The sequence below is a fragment of the Zootoca vivipara genome, chromosome 3 (assembly GCF_963506605.1).
Source record: "Zootoca vivipara chromosome 3, rZooViv1.1, whole genome shotgun sequence".
In the NCBI taxonomy this organism is placed as follows: Eukaryota; Metazoa; Chordata; class Lepidosauria; order Squamata; family Lacertidae; genus Zootoca; species Zootoca vivipara.
The window spans coordinates 35,439,841-35,458,053 of NC_083278.1; the positions used below are offsets into that span (position 1 = coordinate 35,439,841).

Below are 18,213 nucleotides of genomic sequence, written 5' to 3' on the forward strand. Positions count from 1 at the left end.
TTGCTTGACTCTGCGAAAATACTATTGAAAAGGTAGTTCCATCTGTGGCTTTCCTCTAGTCTGATACATATACTGCTTGAAACGCTTACTAAGAACAGTGGTCCAGATCTGAAACTGCAGTAGAAGGTCACTGCTCAGAAGCAGTAGTGATGTCAGGTCAGGAGGACTTGGCAGAAGTCCACCCCACCCCACCAGTGGAAAGACCAGGAGGGTTCCCAAATACACCAGGCTGCAAGTGAGCAAGGTAATGCACATTACTCTCTGGTAAGAGCATCCCCATCTAAAATGAACCAATTCCACCACTGCTCAGAAAAGATTTCTTTTGGTTACATGTTGTTTTTAGCACTTTGTCGAGAGTCAATGTATGCATTATAAAAATTAATACATAAGGCAGGCCAGCCAGCCAGCCAGACATATATATTTGTTGTAGCTCATGACTGCTGCCTATAACCCATATCCCACTTTTAAAAAATAAAAGAGAAAAAATCCCTCCTTTGCACAATCCTCAGTGATGCCTTGAAATGGTCTGTGCAGTGTGTGTTTAAAGATTACGCAGAAACTGGGTTTGCAGTGATTGAGCCCTAGGTGCAGAGGAAAGCCTTTCACATCTCTTACCCTGCACAGAAACAATTTGGACACCTGTTTCTTCCTTGCTTTCATTTTCCTCCCTGCTGCTGATATAGCTGCTCTATCTTGGGAATCAGGGGCTTGCTGCCAATTAGGCTTGCTATAACAGAGCTGGGATTTTTAAATTTTTTTTTATTTGGGAGGAATGTTGACAAGGCTAATTGCTGGCCTATTGGCAGCAGGTTTAGTGCTTTGAGCTGCATGGGAAAGGGTTTTAAACCTCAGCTTGCCAGGTGCCATGTTAATGCACTCTATCACAAGATATAGCACCTATATATGACTTTGCCAGCAAACATCGTTTAAAACATTTGATACCTTCCTGCAAGGCAGGAAGCATTACACACTGTAAGCATTCCCTGGGACTTTCTTTCTTTCTTTCTTTCTTTCTTTCTTTCTTTCTTTCTTTCTTTCTTTCTTTCTTTCTTTCTTTCTTTCACTACAGAGCCACACATTTTCTACAAATTGGAGAATTAAGCTGCTGGCGCTATTTCCAAGGAATCCAGCAAGGTTTCCAGTATTTTGAGATTTCACACATATAAAAAAAGAATCTTTGCACTCTGCAATGGGAGGAAAGACAAAATAAAAATTCAAATGTAGTGAGTGACTTCTAAAGTTCTGGAAAGAGGAGGGGTTCTAGAGTGGTATCTCTGTGGACATTGTATCAAGCTGTTTCTGAAGAATGGGATTCCATTGTTGGAAGAGGAACACATTTCATTTTCAAAATGAAACCATAGGCTCAGTGCCGATGGTTTTTTTAAAAATCAAGGCGCAGGGTATCAGCTGTGTATAATATCCTCTTATTTCTGAGGACCATCTCTTGCTACTGAATTTCTGCATGAGGTTAGGAACACAGGAGCACATTTGTGTAGAGAGGATGGTTAATAGGAACTGAGCCATACACACAGTGAACCAGCAGCCCGAAACATGAAGCCACAATAACAGAGATTGCTTTGAAGAGGATTTAAACTGCACTGCTGCTCTTGGGATGTGTAATGAGATGAGAAGGAGGTGCAACTTCCATTTGAAGAGGTGGACTGACACTTTTCTGGCATCAGACTGATCACAGGGAAGAAGGATTTTTTTTTAAACCTCTGACAGTTGTCCCAAAGGGAGAGGAGGGCCAGCTCTGCCACTAGGCAAAGTAAGGTGTCTGCCTCAAGCAGCTAATTCTGAGTGCCATGAAAAGGCAGCAATTGACAATTATTTGACTTATTGTTGTGGGAAGTTAATTGGACTTAGTGCTGCCTATGCGTGCTAGGTGTTTTTTTCTTTCCCAGCCTCCACATGATGCTGTCCTGATCAAAATGCTGTCCCTTATTTTTTCCCCATTTAATCTGGATTTGCCATGTAAAAACAAAAACAATGGAAATGGTAAATATGGATTAAATGGAGGAGGGGGGTGGCATGGCATTGAAATGGCATGGGGTTAAATAGGTAGGAACGACACACATACCTAGGCTACAATAAAGCGAAAGTACATAGGGTTTTTAAAAAATCATATAATTCAAAAATCTCTATATAGAGTTTGGGACAGATATTAAAACTTACTGGAGCCAAATACACCTTGGTGGCTGTCACCTTTAGAGGCTTTTTCAGTGTAGAGCAAGCATATGGAATCAAATTGGGCAACTTATAAAGAAATTTTAAAGGAAGAGCATAACCAACTCAATTAAAATTTTTTTTTGAAGAAATCAGACATTACTGTATGGATTGGTTACAATATCACAAATTAAGTGATGTGTTTAAAATAGATAGGAAAATTGGGTTTGAGAAAGGAACATCAAAATTAGAAAAAGAATTACTACAAAACAGAAAGAAAACTATCAAAAACCTATTGACTCCTGCTGGATTGAGAGGTCAAGGATGAAGAGATCAAACATGTGATGGTCAAATGGGCAAAAGATTTTGGGTACTCCATACAGATGGAGGATTGGGAAAGACTATGGAAAAAAGATTTAAAATTCACAGCCTGTTACACAATAAAAGAAGACTTAGTGAAAATGTTATATAGGTGGTACATGACCCCCAGCAAATTGGCCAAAATATATAAATCAAAGTCAAATCTATGCTGGAGGTGTAATCAAGGGGAAGGAACGATGTACCACATGTGGTGGGGTTGTGACAAAATTAAAAAAATTCTGGAACACTGTTTATGACGAATTTTAAAAAAGGTCCAGACAAACTTTTGAGAAGAAACCTGAAGCCTTTCTAGGCATTATGACAATTGATGTCGTCCCCTTCTCCTATTGCCCTCAATCTTTCCCAGCATCAGGGTCTTTTCCAGGGAGTCTTCTCTTCTCATGAGGTGGCCAAAGTATCAGCTTCAGGATTTGTCCTTCCAGTGAGCACTCAGGGCTGATTTCCTTCAGAATGGATAGGTTTGATCTTCTTGCAGTCCATGGGACTCTCAAGAGTCTCCTCCAGCACCATAATTCAAAAGCATCCATTCTTTGGCAATCAGCCTTCTTTTTGGTCCAGCTCTCCATACAACACTACTTGGAAAACCATAGCTTTAGCTATACAGACCTTTGTCGGCAAGGTGATGTCTCTGCTTTTTAAGATGCTGTCTAGGTTTGTCATTGCTTTTCTCCCAAGAAGCAGGCGTCTTTTAATTTCGTGACTGCTGTCATCATCTGCAGTGATCATGGAACCCAAGAAAGTAAAATCTCTCACTGCCTCCATTTCTTCCCCTTCTATTTGCCAGGAAGTTGTAGCATATAGGAACACCCTTTTGTCATTTGAATTATTAATTTAGCTTTCTTTAGGTTAACCATGATGAACTATGTATAACCAAAGTTTGATCTTGGTTTATGGCTCTAGGTTTGTCTGGGAGAGCCAAGCCATGAGCCCAGGTTCAGAAGACACACCAAATTATAGCTCAGCTCAGCTCAGTGCTGCAGCAAAATGACTGGGGGAGGAGTGAAGTGGCTGCAATCTCCTCTCCAGGAAGCTAGATACTCAATCAGTCATGCTAAGCCATGGTTTGGCACAGTGTGACATGGGAACCAAGCTTCTGACTCTAACAGGATATTTTCATGTCATCTTTATGCCAAAGCATCCCTGATCTTCACAATCCCTGTTTCCAAATAAGAGCCTCACTCAAATGGTGTTTTTGTTTCTAATTCATGTGTACAGGTACTGTGGATCTGCATTATACAGGATAGGAGGATCAGAGGCAGCATCTGAATATTCCGCCTCAGACAGCAAAATGTTTTGGGCTAGCCTTGCTGAGGTGGTAGAATTCTGGATTGTACCACTTCACACTGCAGACATAGGGGTGTGAGGTGTTTCTGAATGCTCCCCCTCCCCCAGGATAGAAATGCAAGAATAAAATTTATCCCATGCAGCAAACTACACAGCTGAGATAAATATATAGTGCAGGTTTCTCCTTGATGTGCTAGTTGGATGTACGGGATTTGAAAGGAGGCGACATTAAAAATAGCTTCCCCTCCATCTGCAGTGGTGCAGTCCAGAATTCTATAACTTTCTGTGTATGTTGTTTGATGGGTCACCACTGTATAATTAGCATCAGTGCTGCCTCTTCCCTCATTGTACGGGGCATGGCTTCCAGGTGAGAGGATGTTGCTTCTGTGAAGGCTTGAGAGGCCTTCTAAGAGATGCTACTGTAACTGACCAGAACAACCTGTGACCCACCCAGCCAAATGCAACCCCTGCCCAGCACTGTAAAAGCAAGACAAGGGGTTGTCAAGAACAAACAAACACCAACAAAACTGCAGGCCACAGTACATGAACACTGGAATGAGTTTGGCTTGGTGAATCACATTTTGTCCAGGCTGCCTACTTTGCACCCAAGCACATTGTGAGGCGAAAAACAAGTAGGCTTGCCAGGTGAATGGTAGCCAAATATGTGTTGAATCCATAAAAATAGTAAGGGGGTGATGACTGTGTGATGTCTGAAAAATTGCAGATATCAGCATCTCACACCATGTTCTACTCAGGAGGAGACAGCTTGGCCATGCTTTATGGTATGAGATTCACAGTGCCGTACTACATGTATATATGCTCAGGTGTAAGTAAATGAGTATTTACTCCCAGATCAATAGGTACAGGAATACAATTCTAGTAAACCAGGGATCAGCAAAGGCCGGTCCACTGTCCCTCAGACCTTGTGGGGGGCCGGACTATATTTTGAAAAAAGGTAAAGGTAAAGGGACCCCTGACCATTAGGTCCAGTCGTGACCGACTCTGGGGTTGCGCGCTCATCTCACATTATTGGCCAAGGGAGCCGGCGTATAGCTTCCAGGTCATGTGGCCAGCATGACAAAGCCGCTTCTGGCAAACCAGAGCAGCACATGGAAATGCCGTTTACCTTCCCACTGTAGCGGTTCCTATTTATCTACTTGCATTTTGACGTGCTTTCGAAAAATATATGAACAAATTCCTATGCCCCACAAATAACCCAGAGATGCATTTGAAATAAAAGGACACATTCTACTCATGTAAAAACACCAGGCAGGCCCCACAAATAACCTAGAGATGCATTTTAAATAAAAGTACACATTCTACTCATGTAAAAACATGCTGATTCCCAGACCATCCGTGGGCCGGATTTAGAAGGCGATTGGGCCGCACCCGGCCCCCGGGCCTTAGTTTTGGGACCCCTGTGGTAAACCATACAGGGCACTCAGTAGTGTCTTGTTATACGACCTCAGCAACAAAAGCATGACTTCATTCACTCACCCACCCACCCATTCCCCCTCCCCATCACCCCACTCTCAATTTTCTGGAGGAAAACAAACAATTGTACATCTTTTAACCCATCTCCACCTGTGACTTCCCATAAAAACTGGTTCCTCCACTTCATTGAGGCTTGAAAAGGCCTTCTAACAGCAGTGTGGGGAGAGGAAGGGTGAGTAGGGGGTATTGCAGCCTAAATAAGGAGGCTTCAGAGGCTGCATCCTGCCAGTGGGCTAGCAGTTTCTAATCCTTGCCCTAGCTCAGGGTTTTCCAAACTTGGGTCTCCAACAGTTCCCATCATCTCTGACCACTGATCCTGCTAGCTAAGGATGGTGGACAACTGGAGACCCAGGCTGGAGACCCAAGTCTGAGAAATCCTGTCCTAGCAGCTAACTACACTTGAATGTAGGGCTCATTTATTTTGTTGTTTAATTGCCCATATGACATTCTGCTCTAAATCGCTACCCTCCCATACTTTCCCCTCCCTCAATCCAATCTTTTTTCATACCTTCTCCTTGTTTGAGAAAATATGAATTGAGGGAGGGGAAAGCATGGGAAGACAGTAATTTGGAAGAGAACATCATGTGAACAGCAGAGAATTAATGGAGGTATAGGGTGGATAAGCCCTTATTTATTACAGGAACCCTAAGGCAGCTTCCAAAAACATAATGAATTAATAAATAAAACTCATTCAAAATACCGCAGGATAATCAGCTTAAATAAAAAATCGAGAAAACTTCATAGCAAGACACTAAGCTACAAAGCAATTCTTGAAGATCCAAGTTTTCACTGGTCTCCAGAGGACAAGCAACACTTGAGCCAGATTGGCCTCCTTTGATAGTTGTGGTACCTAAACAGGGTCCGTCTGTTTTGCCCACCCATTTGAAATAGCAGGGTCTCAGATGCTGACCAGAACACACAAAGTGGGTGAGGTTGCTTTTAAGAAGCCTAGCCCCAGATCATTTATGGCAGCCTTCACCAACCTGGTGCCCTCTAGAGGTGGACTACAATTCCCATCAGCACCATTCTGCCTGGAGTTCATGGGAGTTGTGGTCCAAAATATCTAGAGGGCTGATTTAGGGCCTTAATAGTAAGCACTGGCACCTCGAATTGAGCCTGGAAACGAACTGGTAGCCAACATCATTGAAACAATTTTTGAGTTCCATGCAATACGTGCCAAATCTCTGTAAAGAGTCTGGCTAGGGGATTTTGAGCCAACTGAAGCTAAGCCATCTTCAAGGGTAGCATTAGTGCCACACAGAGTACATTGCTGTAGTTCTACACACTGTGCATAAATCTGTGTGTGTTTGTTTTCAAGAAAAGAAGTGTTGGGAGAGGGAATTCAGAGTAACCAAGCGGTAGGACGTAGGGCTGCTTAGCCCTTCTTCGGCTTGCAACATCTCCGTTCTAAATCACAAGCCGCAGCAGAACAGCTTCACCTCTTTGGGATTCAAGGCTTACAAAACCATTTGGAGTGGGAAAGTAACCGATGGTGAAAAGGCTAAGTAAACCTTATACCTGTTGCTTCCCTCTTCCTAAAGCTGCTTTTATATAATAATGAAGTGATGTGCACAGGTAGGCCCCACATGAAAAGGACTCACAGGTCATGTTTGATGGCAGTGGCTCCAGCCTGTGGGTGACCAGTGCATGTGCCCCATGCCGTGCCCCTGCCGTGACATTATGGTGCCACATTGCGACGTCATGGTGGCGCAGTGCAGGGTGTGTGCTCTGGCGCAGTGTTGACAACTGGGCTGGGGCTTGCGCCTCTGCCATGGGGCCTCTGTTGGGGCCTGCTGTGGCTGCGAATGCACCCCAGAAGCACGTCTGCAGCCGCAGTGGGACTCAACAGAGGCCCCGCGGCAGTGACTGAGCTGGGGCCTGAGCGTTCCACTGGAGTGCCAGATTGGGTAAGGCGATGGTTGGCAGTGGCAGGGGGCAGAGGCTGGAGTGGGTGCCACTGTTTGATGGTCTATGCACCAAAAAGCCCTTGTTGACTATGCCTTCTAGATGCTGTGCAATTATACAGTATAATGAAGTAAATTCATGTTTCATGTGATTTCATACATCAAAGTGTTTTTCATGGAAAAAATGTATAAGCATCACTTAAGTATAAAATACAAAACGGGATTTAATATTGATACAGGGCTACAGGTGGGGATGGTTTTTTTCAAAGAAACTGGAGATATCTTGGGCAAAGAGTACATTCTAAAAGTGAATGAAGTGGGGCAAGTTATCCAAATATAAAGTTGCTTGGGGGAGAATGTTAATTTATATTCTCCTGATTTGAATCCCCCCCTGCAATTCAAGTTCTGTAATTTTGCTGAATGTTTACAAAATGTAATGTGTAATGTTTTTCACAACTGAGTTGTGTGGCCCCAGAACAAAGGAGACCCACTTTCTCTGTCCACACATGTTTGAAATAGTGACAGCAAATGTACAGATGAGCATACGAGGCTGATAATTGTCCAAGGCAAACAAATCAAAGGCTAACCTACGATTTGAACAGAAGGTGTTGCCCTCCTTCTAGATAGGATGCTTTAGGCTCCAAGCCTAACCCCACTTATCTGGGAGTAAGCCCCATAGAATTCAACAGGAATTTCTTCTGTATAGACTGGGTTAATATTCTAGCCGTAACCAGCTTTTTTATTCTCCTGGTCAGCAATGCGAATGCAAGTTATACACAGTGGCTCTCATTTCCAGAGGGGGATCCATCTTAGTTGATTGCAGCAAAAACAACACAGAGTTTAACACATTTATGATGTGTTAAAGCTCTATCCAAATCATCTGCAGATAATTTCATCACATCTGATGAAATGCACTCTGTTCCCCGAACGTTTGTGCCATAATAATTGTGTTAGTCTTTAAGGTGCCACAAGGCTCTTTGTTGGTATCCTTGGCTAGCATGCACATTTCATTTAAAACTGTCTCTTTATCTTTTGGCCCCACATAATCTTCACAGGCACACTGTACATAAAGGTGGTGTGCTACAGAGGTGTGTGTGTGTGTGGGGGGGACGACAACGCAAAACCCAAGGTTTGATCCCAGGAAGCAATTGTTCTGGATTTCAGTGTGGCCTATCTCATGTTAAGTATGCTTAGGATTACAGCCTGGGCCCTACAACACTTTACATCTGTACCTGAATTCAGTGGGGCTCGCTACCAAGAAAGTGTGCAACCTGATCCTAAGCATGATCCTTCAAGCCACTCATTTCAGCGGGGGTGGGGGGGTGGGATGGGGGCTATGTCGAATCAAGCATGCTTTAGGATTTAGCCTTGCTGCCTACTCCTAGTCCTGTTTCTAATCAGAAGAAGAGGGGCTGTTGGATTTCAGCAGGCGGGGAAGCGGGGGCGCTTGCTCGCAGGTAAATAAATCCGAGTTGGATAATCGCAGCCTCCAAGAGCAAACGACAACAACAAAAACAACAACAACAAAATTGACCACCTTTGCTCCTTTAGATCTAAGTCCAGTGCTCCACCGCCTCGGTTGCAAGAAAGGTGCCCTGGAAGGGGGGGGGGTGCACGCCCTGGAACGAAACGCTGCCCGTATTGTCTGTAAGAGACAGCCCTCAGCATCCCCCAGGAGTGGAGCAGTTTGGACTCCGCCTAACTGACACCGAACTCCCCTCCCTCCCACTCCGCTCCCGTGCTAGCAGCAGCAGCAGCAGCAGCAGCAGTGGAGCATTTTAGCAGAGCAGCAGCAGCAGCATCCGCCCTTCCCCTCCAGCCCTGACAGTGCACAGAGCCTGGGAGCTGTAATCCTGAGCTGGCTGGCTGGCTGCACGGTCCTGCCTGCCTGCCTGCTCCTCGCCGCCGGAGAGGATGGGCTGCCCGGGGCTGCGGAGCACCTTCCCCAGCGCTTCCTAGGAAGGGACCAAAACAAAGACAGCTCCCTCCGTGACTAGCCAGCCCGGGTTGGGGTGGATGCGAGCGACCATGAAAGGCTGGGTCTCCTCCTTCTCCTCCTCTCGCTCTCCTGCCGTGGCTGCTGCTGCTGCTGCTTCTCCTGCCGCCGCTTCCCGAGAGCTGCTGGCTGCTGCTGATGATCAGAGGACTCCCGTGTAAAAGGAGGAGGAGGAGGAAGAAGAGGAAGAAGAGGCGGCGGAGGAGGAGGAGGAGGAGGAGGCGAGGCGTGCTCGGGCTGCCGCTGCCCAAAGGTGTCAAGGTGCTGGCGAGGCGAGGGGGGACATGGCTTCTTCTCCGGCTTCGCTGGGGCCCCGCGGCCCTCGCCCACCCACCGTGCCTCCTCCCATGCAGGAGCTGCCTGACCTGAGCCACCTGACGGAAGAGGAGAGGAACATTATTATGGCTGTGATGGACCGGCAGAAGGAAGAGGAAGAGAAGGAAGAGGCCATGCTCAAGTAAGCCAGAGGCCGGGCTGGCAGGCAGTCATCCACTCCCTCCCTCGCGCACTCCATTCATGCACTCCCTCCTTCGCCGCGGGAGGGAGGGAGGGAGGGAAGGAAGGTGGGGGAGCTGGTGCTCTCGACAGGGCGAGGAAGGAGAGGCACTGAAGCAGAGGCAGACTTTTTTATGAATGGCGCAAGGAGGGAGGGAGGGAGGGAGAGGGGTGCTTTCATGCTTGCTTGTGGGTCACACTCAGGGTACCTTTCCCTCACTCCTCATAGAACTTCCTATGCTTTTCCCTTGGAAACTCTTCCTGCACCGTCTTCCATGGCCTCTCCTAAATAACTGGCGTGGGGGGGGGGGGTAGACGATGCGTAAACCGGAAGGCAAAGGAAGGCGAGGTCTGTGAATGAATGGGGGGCCAAGCCATGTGTATGTGCTTCTGAAAGATAGGCTGGACGACAGGCATTCTCATTCACCCTTTCAGAGGAATTCCTCTGCGAATAATAATAATAATAATAATAATAATAATAATAATAATAATAACAACAACTCTGCCTATTTTGGGAGGGTCCGATGGGGTGGGGTTTCCCTAGGCAGTCTTTAAAAGTCCGTGCTGCCCCCACCTGGTTGAAACTGAGCCCAGCCCAGCTGCCGTGGGACTTGTGGTGTGTGTATGTGTGTGCCTTGTTGTTAACATCAACCACCTGCAGGAATTCTCCTTTTGGGGTGGGTCTTTCTCTTCCCTCCTGCCTCCCTCCCTTTAAAACAATGGCAGCAACAACATTTTTCACTGGGGTGTGTTATGCCGAAACAGGGAGGAAGAGAGAGATGGCCAAGTATGCATTCAAGATACAAAGAGGCATTTTTATGTGATAAATGCAAAGAATTTCATGTCTCGCTACCTCACAAAAAAACGGTTGTGCATATATGCCTGTTGGTGGAACTGGGCAATTGACAGGCTCTAGATTGCAAGCTGCAAAAGGGTGTGTGTCTGTGTGTGCTTGTGTGTAAATCAGAGTGTTGGTAGATGCCATATTTGGGTGTTCTCCAGTCCATCCCTTCTCCTTTCCTCAGCCTCGTTTTTTACCCCCATCTGGTGCCTTACATGACTATATTTTCTATTCTTCCTGCAAATAAGTGTGTTCGAGTCTAATGTTACCTCCAAACTGATACCTCCTATATAAAAATAGATTTGTAGTTGGGCCTGTAAAGGGGGATCAGGCTTTTTCTTTATACTTGAGGCCTGCTTGCTTTGGGGATGGAAAGGGCAGTCTAGATTGCAGAACACAACCCTTCTAGCTCATATTTAAGCCCCCCCCCCTATTGGTCTTCAAAACATCCCCTTTCCTCCCAGTGGATTTTCTGCTTCCATGTGTTTATTTGGAAGATCAGGTTTAGTGGCTTTCACGAAAGGTGTGTAAGCATATGGGGAAGCTCTTTTCTTTGGGTTGAATCCCAAACAATGACTTCTGAGGTGCAAGTCCTGGTGTTTGTTCCTCTCCCCCCCCCCCCCCTGCTAGCAGTGCCATCTATAATAGATGGGAAATATGGAATCCCTGCAGGCTCTCAACTTCTATGCTGTCTACTGCGAGTGATGGAGCGGGAGGACGGGGGGGGGGGCGACAGCGTCAGTCTCTCATTGTGGCGTTGCCTCTTCCTCCTCTGATCTGCACTGGGGTTTGAATTTCTGCAATAGTGGTGGCACTAAGAGCCAGTACTTGGGAACGAAATGGCTCGACTTTGCTGCTGTTTAAGGATTATGGTGCCGTGAGAACGGAAGGCAGCTGTTTGGAACCCTTGGGGTGTGGTTGATGTTTCTTTTGGTAATCTTGGGAGAGGAGAGGAATAAGAGTATCAGAGTGCATGTCAATGTAACAACGAAAGTATGTCTTTATAAATAAAGAGATGGAAAGGTAACGGGAGAGCTGAAATGTTACAGGCGTTTGGTCCATTCCCTTAACCCCCGCTTACTATTCACCTATAACTATTTAAACTTTCTGCTGCACCCTTTAACACAGCACCCTACATCAACAGCCCAGCCCTCAACAGTGACTTTGCTTCCTTGTGGCATGCTTAAGGCGGCATTGTATTGAATAGATTTCTAAAGGAACGCTGCTAGTTTTGTATTCTGCATTGACAAAAAAAGGTGTTATTTGTGAGTCTCATGACAACCTTGCAATGTACGTGAGGCTGGCAGAGGGTGTGAGGCCCAAGGCCATTTAAATGAAATTCTGCACCATGCTGCTGGTGGGAGCACTGGGGCAGGCAACCTGTGCCACACCTGCCGCAAGCAGCATAGCCGGTGGGTTTTGGTAGCACACCTGGGCCAAAGCAGGTGTGAGCCTGCCTAGAGCAGAGAGACAGAACTGCCCTCTTGCTTGCTTCTCTCCTGCTGCACTGCTTTCTGGCCAGGTATACTAAAGATACCGGTATATCCTCACTGAGGCATCATGGAAGAGCTTCTCAGGCACTGGAGAAGTGCTCTCCCAAGCTCCAGACTTGACTTGTGGCCTGCTTGCAAAAAGAAAGAAAAGAAAAGTATTTTTTTTTGGCCACAGTTGCTCTCTGCTCTGCCATTTTGGCCCTCAGTATTTAAAATCTATTCCAGGAGGTTGTAGTGGGAGCCTTCCAAGCTTTCATTGAAGGAATTTGAGGACGCCTCTGGAAAGTTAACGTTCACAGCAGAACACGCCTCTTTGAGGATTGTACTTTAAAGCTAGATGAGTTTACGTGTTCAAAAGGGCTGTGGTACCAAAAGGAACTTATTTCATCAGTGTATCTGATGAAGTGTGCATGCACACGAAAGCTCATACCAAAATAAAAACTTAGTTGGTCTTTAAGGTGCTACTGAAGGATTTTTTTTTATTTTGTTTCGACTCAGACCAACACGGCTACCTACTTGTAACTAGAACTTATTTCCGTTAGGCTTGTGCAGCCACAAATTTTGTTCAAAGGCATCTGAGTAATAATAAAGGTGCTGCTGCATCAGGTAGGAGAAAGTGGGCTTTCGGTTGGGCGTTTCCCTTCTGGAATCAAGAGCAATTCAGGAGAAGCTTGGCACATCATCCTACTGTACTTTGTGCAGTAGGAAAGAGGGAGAACTTAGAATAGTATGCAAATAAGGATGACAGCTTCTTACAGTACTAGCCTTGTTCCTTTAGCTTCAGGTCGATAAAATTCCACCTGCAAGGTGGTTTTTGTGTGGCATGGCCTGCCCCAAAAGTGATGTTATGGTAGGGATGAGGAACCTGGCACCCTGTGGATGCTGTTGGATTCCAACTCCCTCCAGCCTCAACCAGCCAGGGAGATGATGGGAGCCATAGTTCAACAATATCTGGAGGGCCACAAAGTTCTTGTTGGAGAAGTACTACATTACATTATGTTATATTGTAGGAAGCATTGCCTGCGGTCCTTCAAGGAATAAGAATTATTGTCCTTAGAGAACAATAATTTTTGGGGAAAGAATGTTTTACTTGAACTTTCATGGGCAGTCCCTGTTTTTGTGGGTAAGATGCTTGGGGAAATGACTATTGTATTCTTCTTGGCAGTGTTGGAAATTAGCTAGGTGCCAGGTGTGTTTTGCGACTGCTGTGGGTCCAATTGCGACCATGTGAAGGTCTCTGGATGCCAGGCTGGCGACTGGGGAAAGCAAAATGTCACTTAGAGAAGGATCTGAAATATTTTCCTTGAAGCTTGAATTTGTTTTATTCTGGATTTATTTGACAATTTTATGTGTTGTAAACTGCTTTGAGATTTGTTCTTTAAAATATAAAGCAATATAGAAATGATGATGATGATGATAACTCATCTCATTGGGGTGGGGAGAAACAGTTCATGGTGCCATTTGGCGATTAGATTATATATCTGAGTTTCTAATGCTGCTTTTTGTCACTGAGGACAATGCTTAGTCAAGAAGCAAGTAAAACAGTAAACGTAGCTGTCTTGACCCATACGAAACTGGCAGGGACGCTGCCAGCTGTGCTCCGTCTCGGCCTGCTCGGCTGAAGCGAAACGGCAGCAGCGGCAGCGAAGCTGCCTCCGCCGAGGGGGACCTGGGCTAGGTTGCATGTATGCAAATGAGGTGCCGTGGAGCATTGTGGGGCAGCACTTTCTGTGCTGTGCTTGCTGTGACTTGAAGGAGTGTGAGCTAAAGTTGGTCCAGGTCCAGGTCCAGCAGCTTCGCTGCTGCTGTCTCGTTTTAGTCACCGCTGCCGGTAAAGGAGCGGGCGAGGCAGAAGCGCAAGCGCAGGTGGCTCCGTGTGCCGCCTCGGCAACGGCTGGAAACAGCCCCCTCCCCTCTGGGGGGCGTGGACATTGACCACGCCTCCTGGGGGATCCCGGCCACATCATCGCCAGCCAGCCAATTGGGTGGCTGGGGGGCGTGGCTGGCATGCTCCCCCCTAGTTTTGATCTGAAGGCAAAATGTGGGAGGAGGTAGCAGACATTCAAATGGGTCTTTTTTGCAGAGCACTGAAACGTGCGGGCATAGATTATATAAATTCTAATAATAATAATAATAATAATAATATGAATGTATGCTACTGCTTCCTGCATTGTGCTTTAAGACTCTTACCAGATGTACTCATGGTGCTATCACCAACCAGTTTTCCTCTTTCTCTTCTCCTGTACCCGCCCCTCCTGGTTTGCATGCAATCTATTCTGATGCAGAGCTCTGGGAAACTTGAAAGATTTCACACGAATTTGTGATAACAAAACTAAAACAGGTTGCCAGGCTAAAGATGAAAAGCCATTGATTGAGGTTGCAACCCTATGCCCAGTTTTTGGGGAGTAAGTCCCATTGAACTTAGTGAAACTTTTGAGTTTCTTAGTGAAAGTTTTGAGAGGAGACAAGTTAGATGGTGCTGCAAGCCAGTCTTCCAGTGAGTCAAAAGCCAGTAACAATGCACTCTTGCATTCACTTGTTGGCACCTCTTAGAATGTCCAAAGCTGCTTTCAGTTGCTGCTGCTGTTCTGGATTACAAAAATAAAAATGTGTTTAATTTAATCCTGCATAATGCCACATTTGTCCTCATAGCTAGCTATATTGGAAGCGTTGGTCTGGTTTACTCATGCTGATTTAGGAAGTTTCCCTGGCCTTTGTGATGCTCTCCGGCCATATATCCTACGTGGGCTTTCCACAGAGTCACCCAAACCATATATTTTAGTGATGGTGTGATTCTCCTGCAAGTAACTGTGTCAGTGGCATAATGCAATATCCTGCCTGCCTGACCTTAATAGAGAAGGAGTGGCTACGCTTTTGTCTCCCTTAACAATTGTCTAGATATTTATTTCTGTGCAGGTGGCTATACTGCTCCTAAATAACTAAACTAAACTAAGCAAAACTGAAATAGCACAGGCATGGGAGTGTTGTGTCACTCATCAGTAATTTAGGCTGCAATGCTAATTCCTTTTATCTAGGAGGAAGCCCCCATTGAATTCAGTAGGTCTTAACTTCTGCACAGACATGGTTAAGGTTGTGCTGCTAGTCATAGAGAATACTGTATCAAGTTGTTACCAGAGACACCTATGAAACCACATCTAGTGCATCAGTGCCAACAGAAATAAAAGCACCTGGGGTGGGGGTGGGTGGACATTATAGTATTTTGTACCTGGGTAAAATGAACTTCAAAATGCGCTGGCCCCCCAATTAAAATGGCACCTTAGGAGGAGGCAGCAGTTTGTGTGCAGCAAATAAGGATAGAAATGCAGTAGGAGAAACAAATGAAATAAACTGAAAAGTGTAGAGAGCTGTGCTGGCTTATTGTTTGCAGAGAAAAATCCGAACAGGGTAGCAACTTATTACATATTAATTAATATGCATCAATGTGCATTAATTATTATTAATTTAATTTAACAATTTATGTACCACTCAATTACAACTGTCTTAAAGCAGTGAACTCAATAAATACAATAGAGATACATTTATTTATTTATTTTAAAAAAGAAGTCTCCAGTAGGCACTGGAAGTTCAATATTTATTTATTTCATGAAACTTATACACTGCTTGATTGTTTTTTGGGGGCCTATCTGGTCTCAGCTGCAAGAAAGTTCCACAACATTGGCTTGACTCCTGATGGATGCATGTATACATAATATATACATAATTTTATTTGTATGCTGCCTTTCCACAATTCAAACCATGCTCAAGGTGGCTTACAACATGAAAAAGATACTTACCGTAACTACAACATAACCAAAGCAGTTGTAAACCATAAATAAAATATTTTTTAAAAAAATACACAACCAAACTGAACAGTTTCCACATAAATCACAACAAGATCTAAAATAAAGGTACAAAAAGCCAACATCATCAACACAACAACCCCACCACCACCACCCAAAACAACACCCCAGCCCAAGAGTCTGTTCAGCAGCCTCAGCTTTTGTAGCTGGAGTCAGTCAGGGTCTCAACCTCCCAGACCAGGGGGGAAAGGCCTGCAAGGTATGGAGCAGGTTTTCTGGGAATCACAGCCAAGATAGATATTGGCTGTGCACCTGAGCCATGGGGGACTAACAGTGACTCCCACAAAGTCCTTAATGATTGGCTAGGAACATACGGAATCTGGTGGTCCTTAAGGTGCTGTGGATCCAAGTTGTTAAGGGCCTTGTAAACTACAAGCTTTTGAGCACTACAGTTCTACGCTGGCAATAGTCTGTCCCCATCAACAATCTAGCCACAGAATACCAGCTGGGCAGAGCAGTAAGCTAGCTTTCAAAACAAGGTGTGTCTATTATGTTCTGTGGAATGGTCAAGCTATGCAGTAAGACTTCTCTAGCAACCAAATCCAGCAGACATGCACCTGCCATTTGTCTCACTCTTTTTTGATGACAGTAGGGTGGTAGTGCAAGCAAGCATGTATACACATGTGCTTTTAGTGGTGTTGCCTACCGGCCCTTTGGCTGATTGTAATCTTTAGGCTCCACAGCCATAACAGGAAAAGTCTAAATGTCCACTAAATCCAGTTCGTTGGGCCAGCAAACCAAAATGCCCATGTGCTGTAGTGAGAGAAGGTACTCTTATAAAGGCAGTGTTCCTCCGCACCTGACTTAATGTTAGACCACCTCTATTCTAACATTATGTCTAATATTTATAGTAAGCTTCCTTCTGTTAGCTTTGCATGAATTTTAGTACTAGTTTTACTTTGCTGTACAGTAAAATACAGTACTGTATTTTAATAAGTTTTATATGGTTAAACCGCATTAAGGTTATTTATGATAGAGCTTTGGAATAAAATATATATTTAAAATATTCTAAGCAGTCATAGTTCATCAAGAGTTAAGGGAGGTACATAATTGCCAACAAGTACTTGCTTTAAAGTGCACAGACCTGGGAGAAGATTCGAAACTTGTCTTTCTGATGTATCTGTGGGTGAAAATGTGCTTTGTACATTGACCATATATTCAAACCTTCCCCTACCTGTGGACCTCCAGAGGTCTTTGACTTTGGCTTCCAGTGGTCAGGGATGATGGGAGTGGTTGTCCAAAATGCCTGGAGGCCACCAGGAGAAAGCTGATCTAGTTATTCTATATTGCATGTTGGTCCTCTTCCCTCCAAGAGAAACCAAAACCTCAGGGGAAAAATAGAAAAGGTGTGTGTGTGTGTGTGTGTGTGCGTGTGTGTGTGTGTGCGTGCGTGTGTGTATCTACAAGGATTTCCAGTGTTTTTTCAGCCAATGAGCACATTTGGATTTTTGAGTGCTGTGGGCAGATACCACCCGCTCCCCTCAAGAGACAGAAAGGAAGAGAGAGTTCTTGCACAAACATTAATTCCCCAAGAGATCTGGGTAGAATTCAGATATTAATCCAAGCCCTGAAAATAATCTAAGAGCCAAAAGGGAAAGTGGGTAAAAGCATCACTCTTCCAACTCCCTCTTTCAAATGAGTTCTTTCAAAGAACTTGGTGCTCTGGCCATTGTCTCAACTCAGAAGCAGGAAGGAAGGAAGGAATTTGAGATGACAACTATTGCTGGTGTAGCAAAGCAAGCAGCCCCATCCTTGTATTGTGGTGTCTTCTTGAGCCATAGCATCAAAAAACGTAAAAGCTGCATTTTCCTTTGGTGCTGGTTGTCATCTTAGCAAGGGGATCTCAAATGATGCTGCAGATCTCCACCCAGATATCTGACTTAACAGTATGGCTTAAAGATATTCAGAGGCAGTGGGTATATTTATTATCTGCTGTTAAGTACAAAGCCTACACCAGGAAAATCTGGAAATGCGGCTGTTTTCAGTAGCGCTCAGTGCTTCCTTCAGTTCCTTCCAAGTGAAGTCAGTTGGCGTTTTTACCAAAGGCTGCACTGGCAGCAAAGTTAGGTCAATGCTAAGTGCTCTGGAAAACCCCATCCATTACATTTGGGGATGGTGACTCTAAGGCACTTTTATAACTTGTGATGTTAATTCTTAGTGACTGTAGACGAAGCAATCCTTCTGCATACAAGGGATAAGGGCAAAAATGGTTGATGTATTATGTTTTGAAGATACCCCTCAATCTTTTGAAATTATTTGCCAAGGTAAATACAGATTAGGATTATAACTATATGAAAAG

At 45.0% G+C, this 18,213-nt stretch overlaps 1 protein-coding gene across 18 annotated transcripts in view; it reads left to right on the top strand.

The window, feature by feature from the left end:
* The first annotated feature begins 9,032 nt into the window (after positions 1–9,032).
* RIMS1 (regulating synaptic membrane exocytosis 1) overlaps positions 9,033–18,213 on the top strand; it is a 225,102-nt gene continuing 215,921 nt past the window's right edge. For 11 of the 18 annotated variants that reach the window (XM_035109623.2, XM_060272525.1, XM_060272527.1 and 8 more), the window contains exon 1: positions 9,035–9,682. In XM_035109623.2, the coding sequence (XP_034965514.2) occupies positions 9,510–9,682 (173 nt within the window). In that variant the 5' untranslated portion in view covers positions 9,035–9,509. Of the gene's footprint in view, positions 9,683–18,213 lie in introns of all 18 variants that reach the window. The other 7 variants (XM_060272523.1, XM_060272532.1, XM_060272534.1 and 4 more) reach the window with 2 other exon arrangements.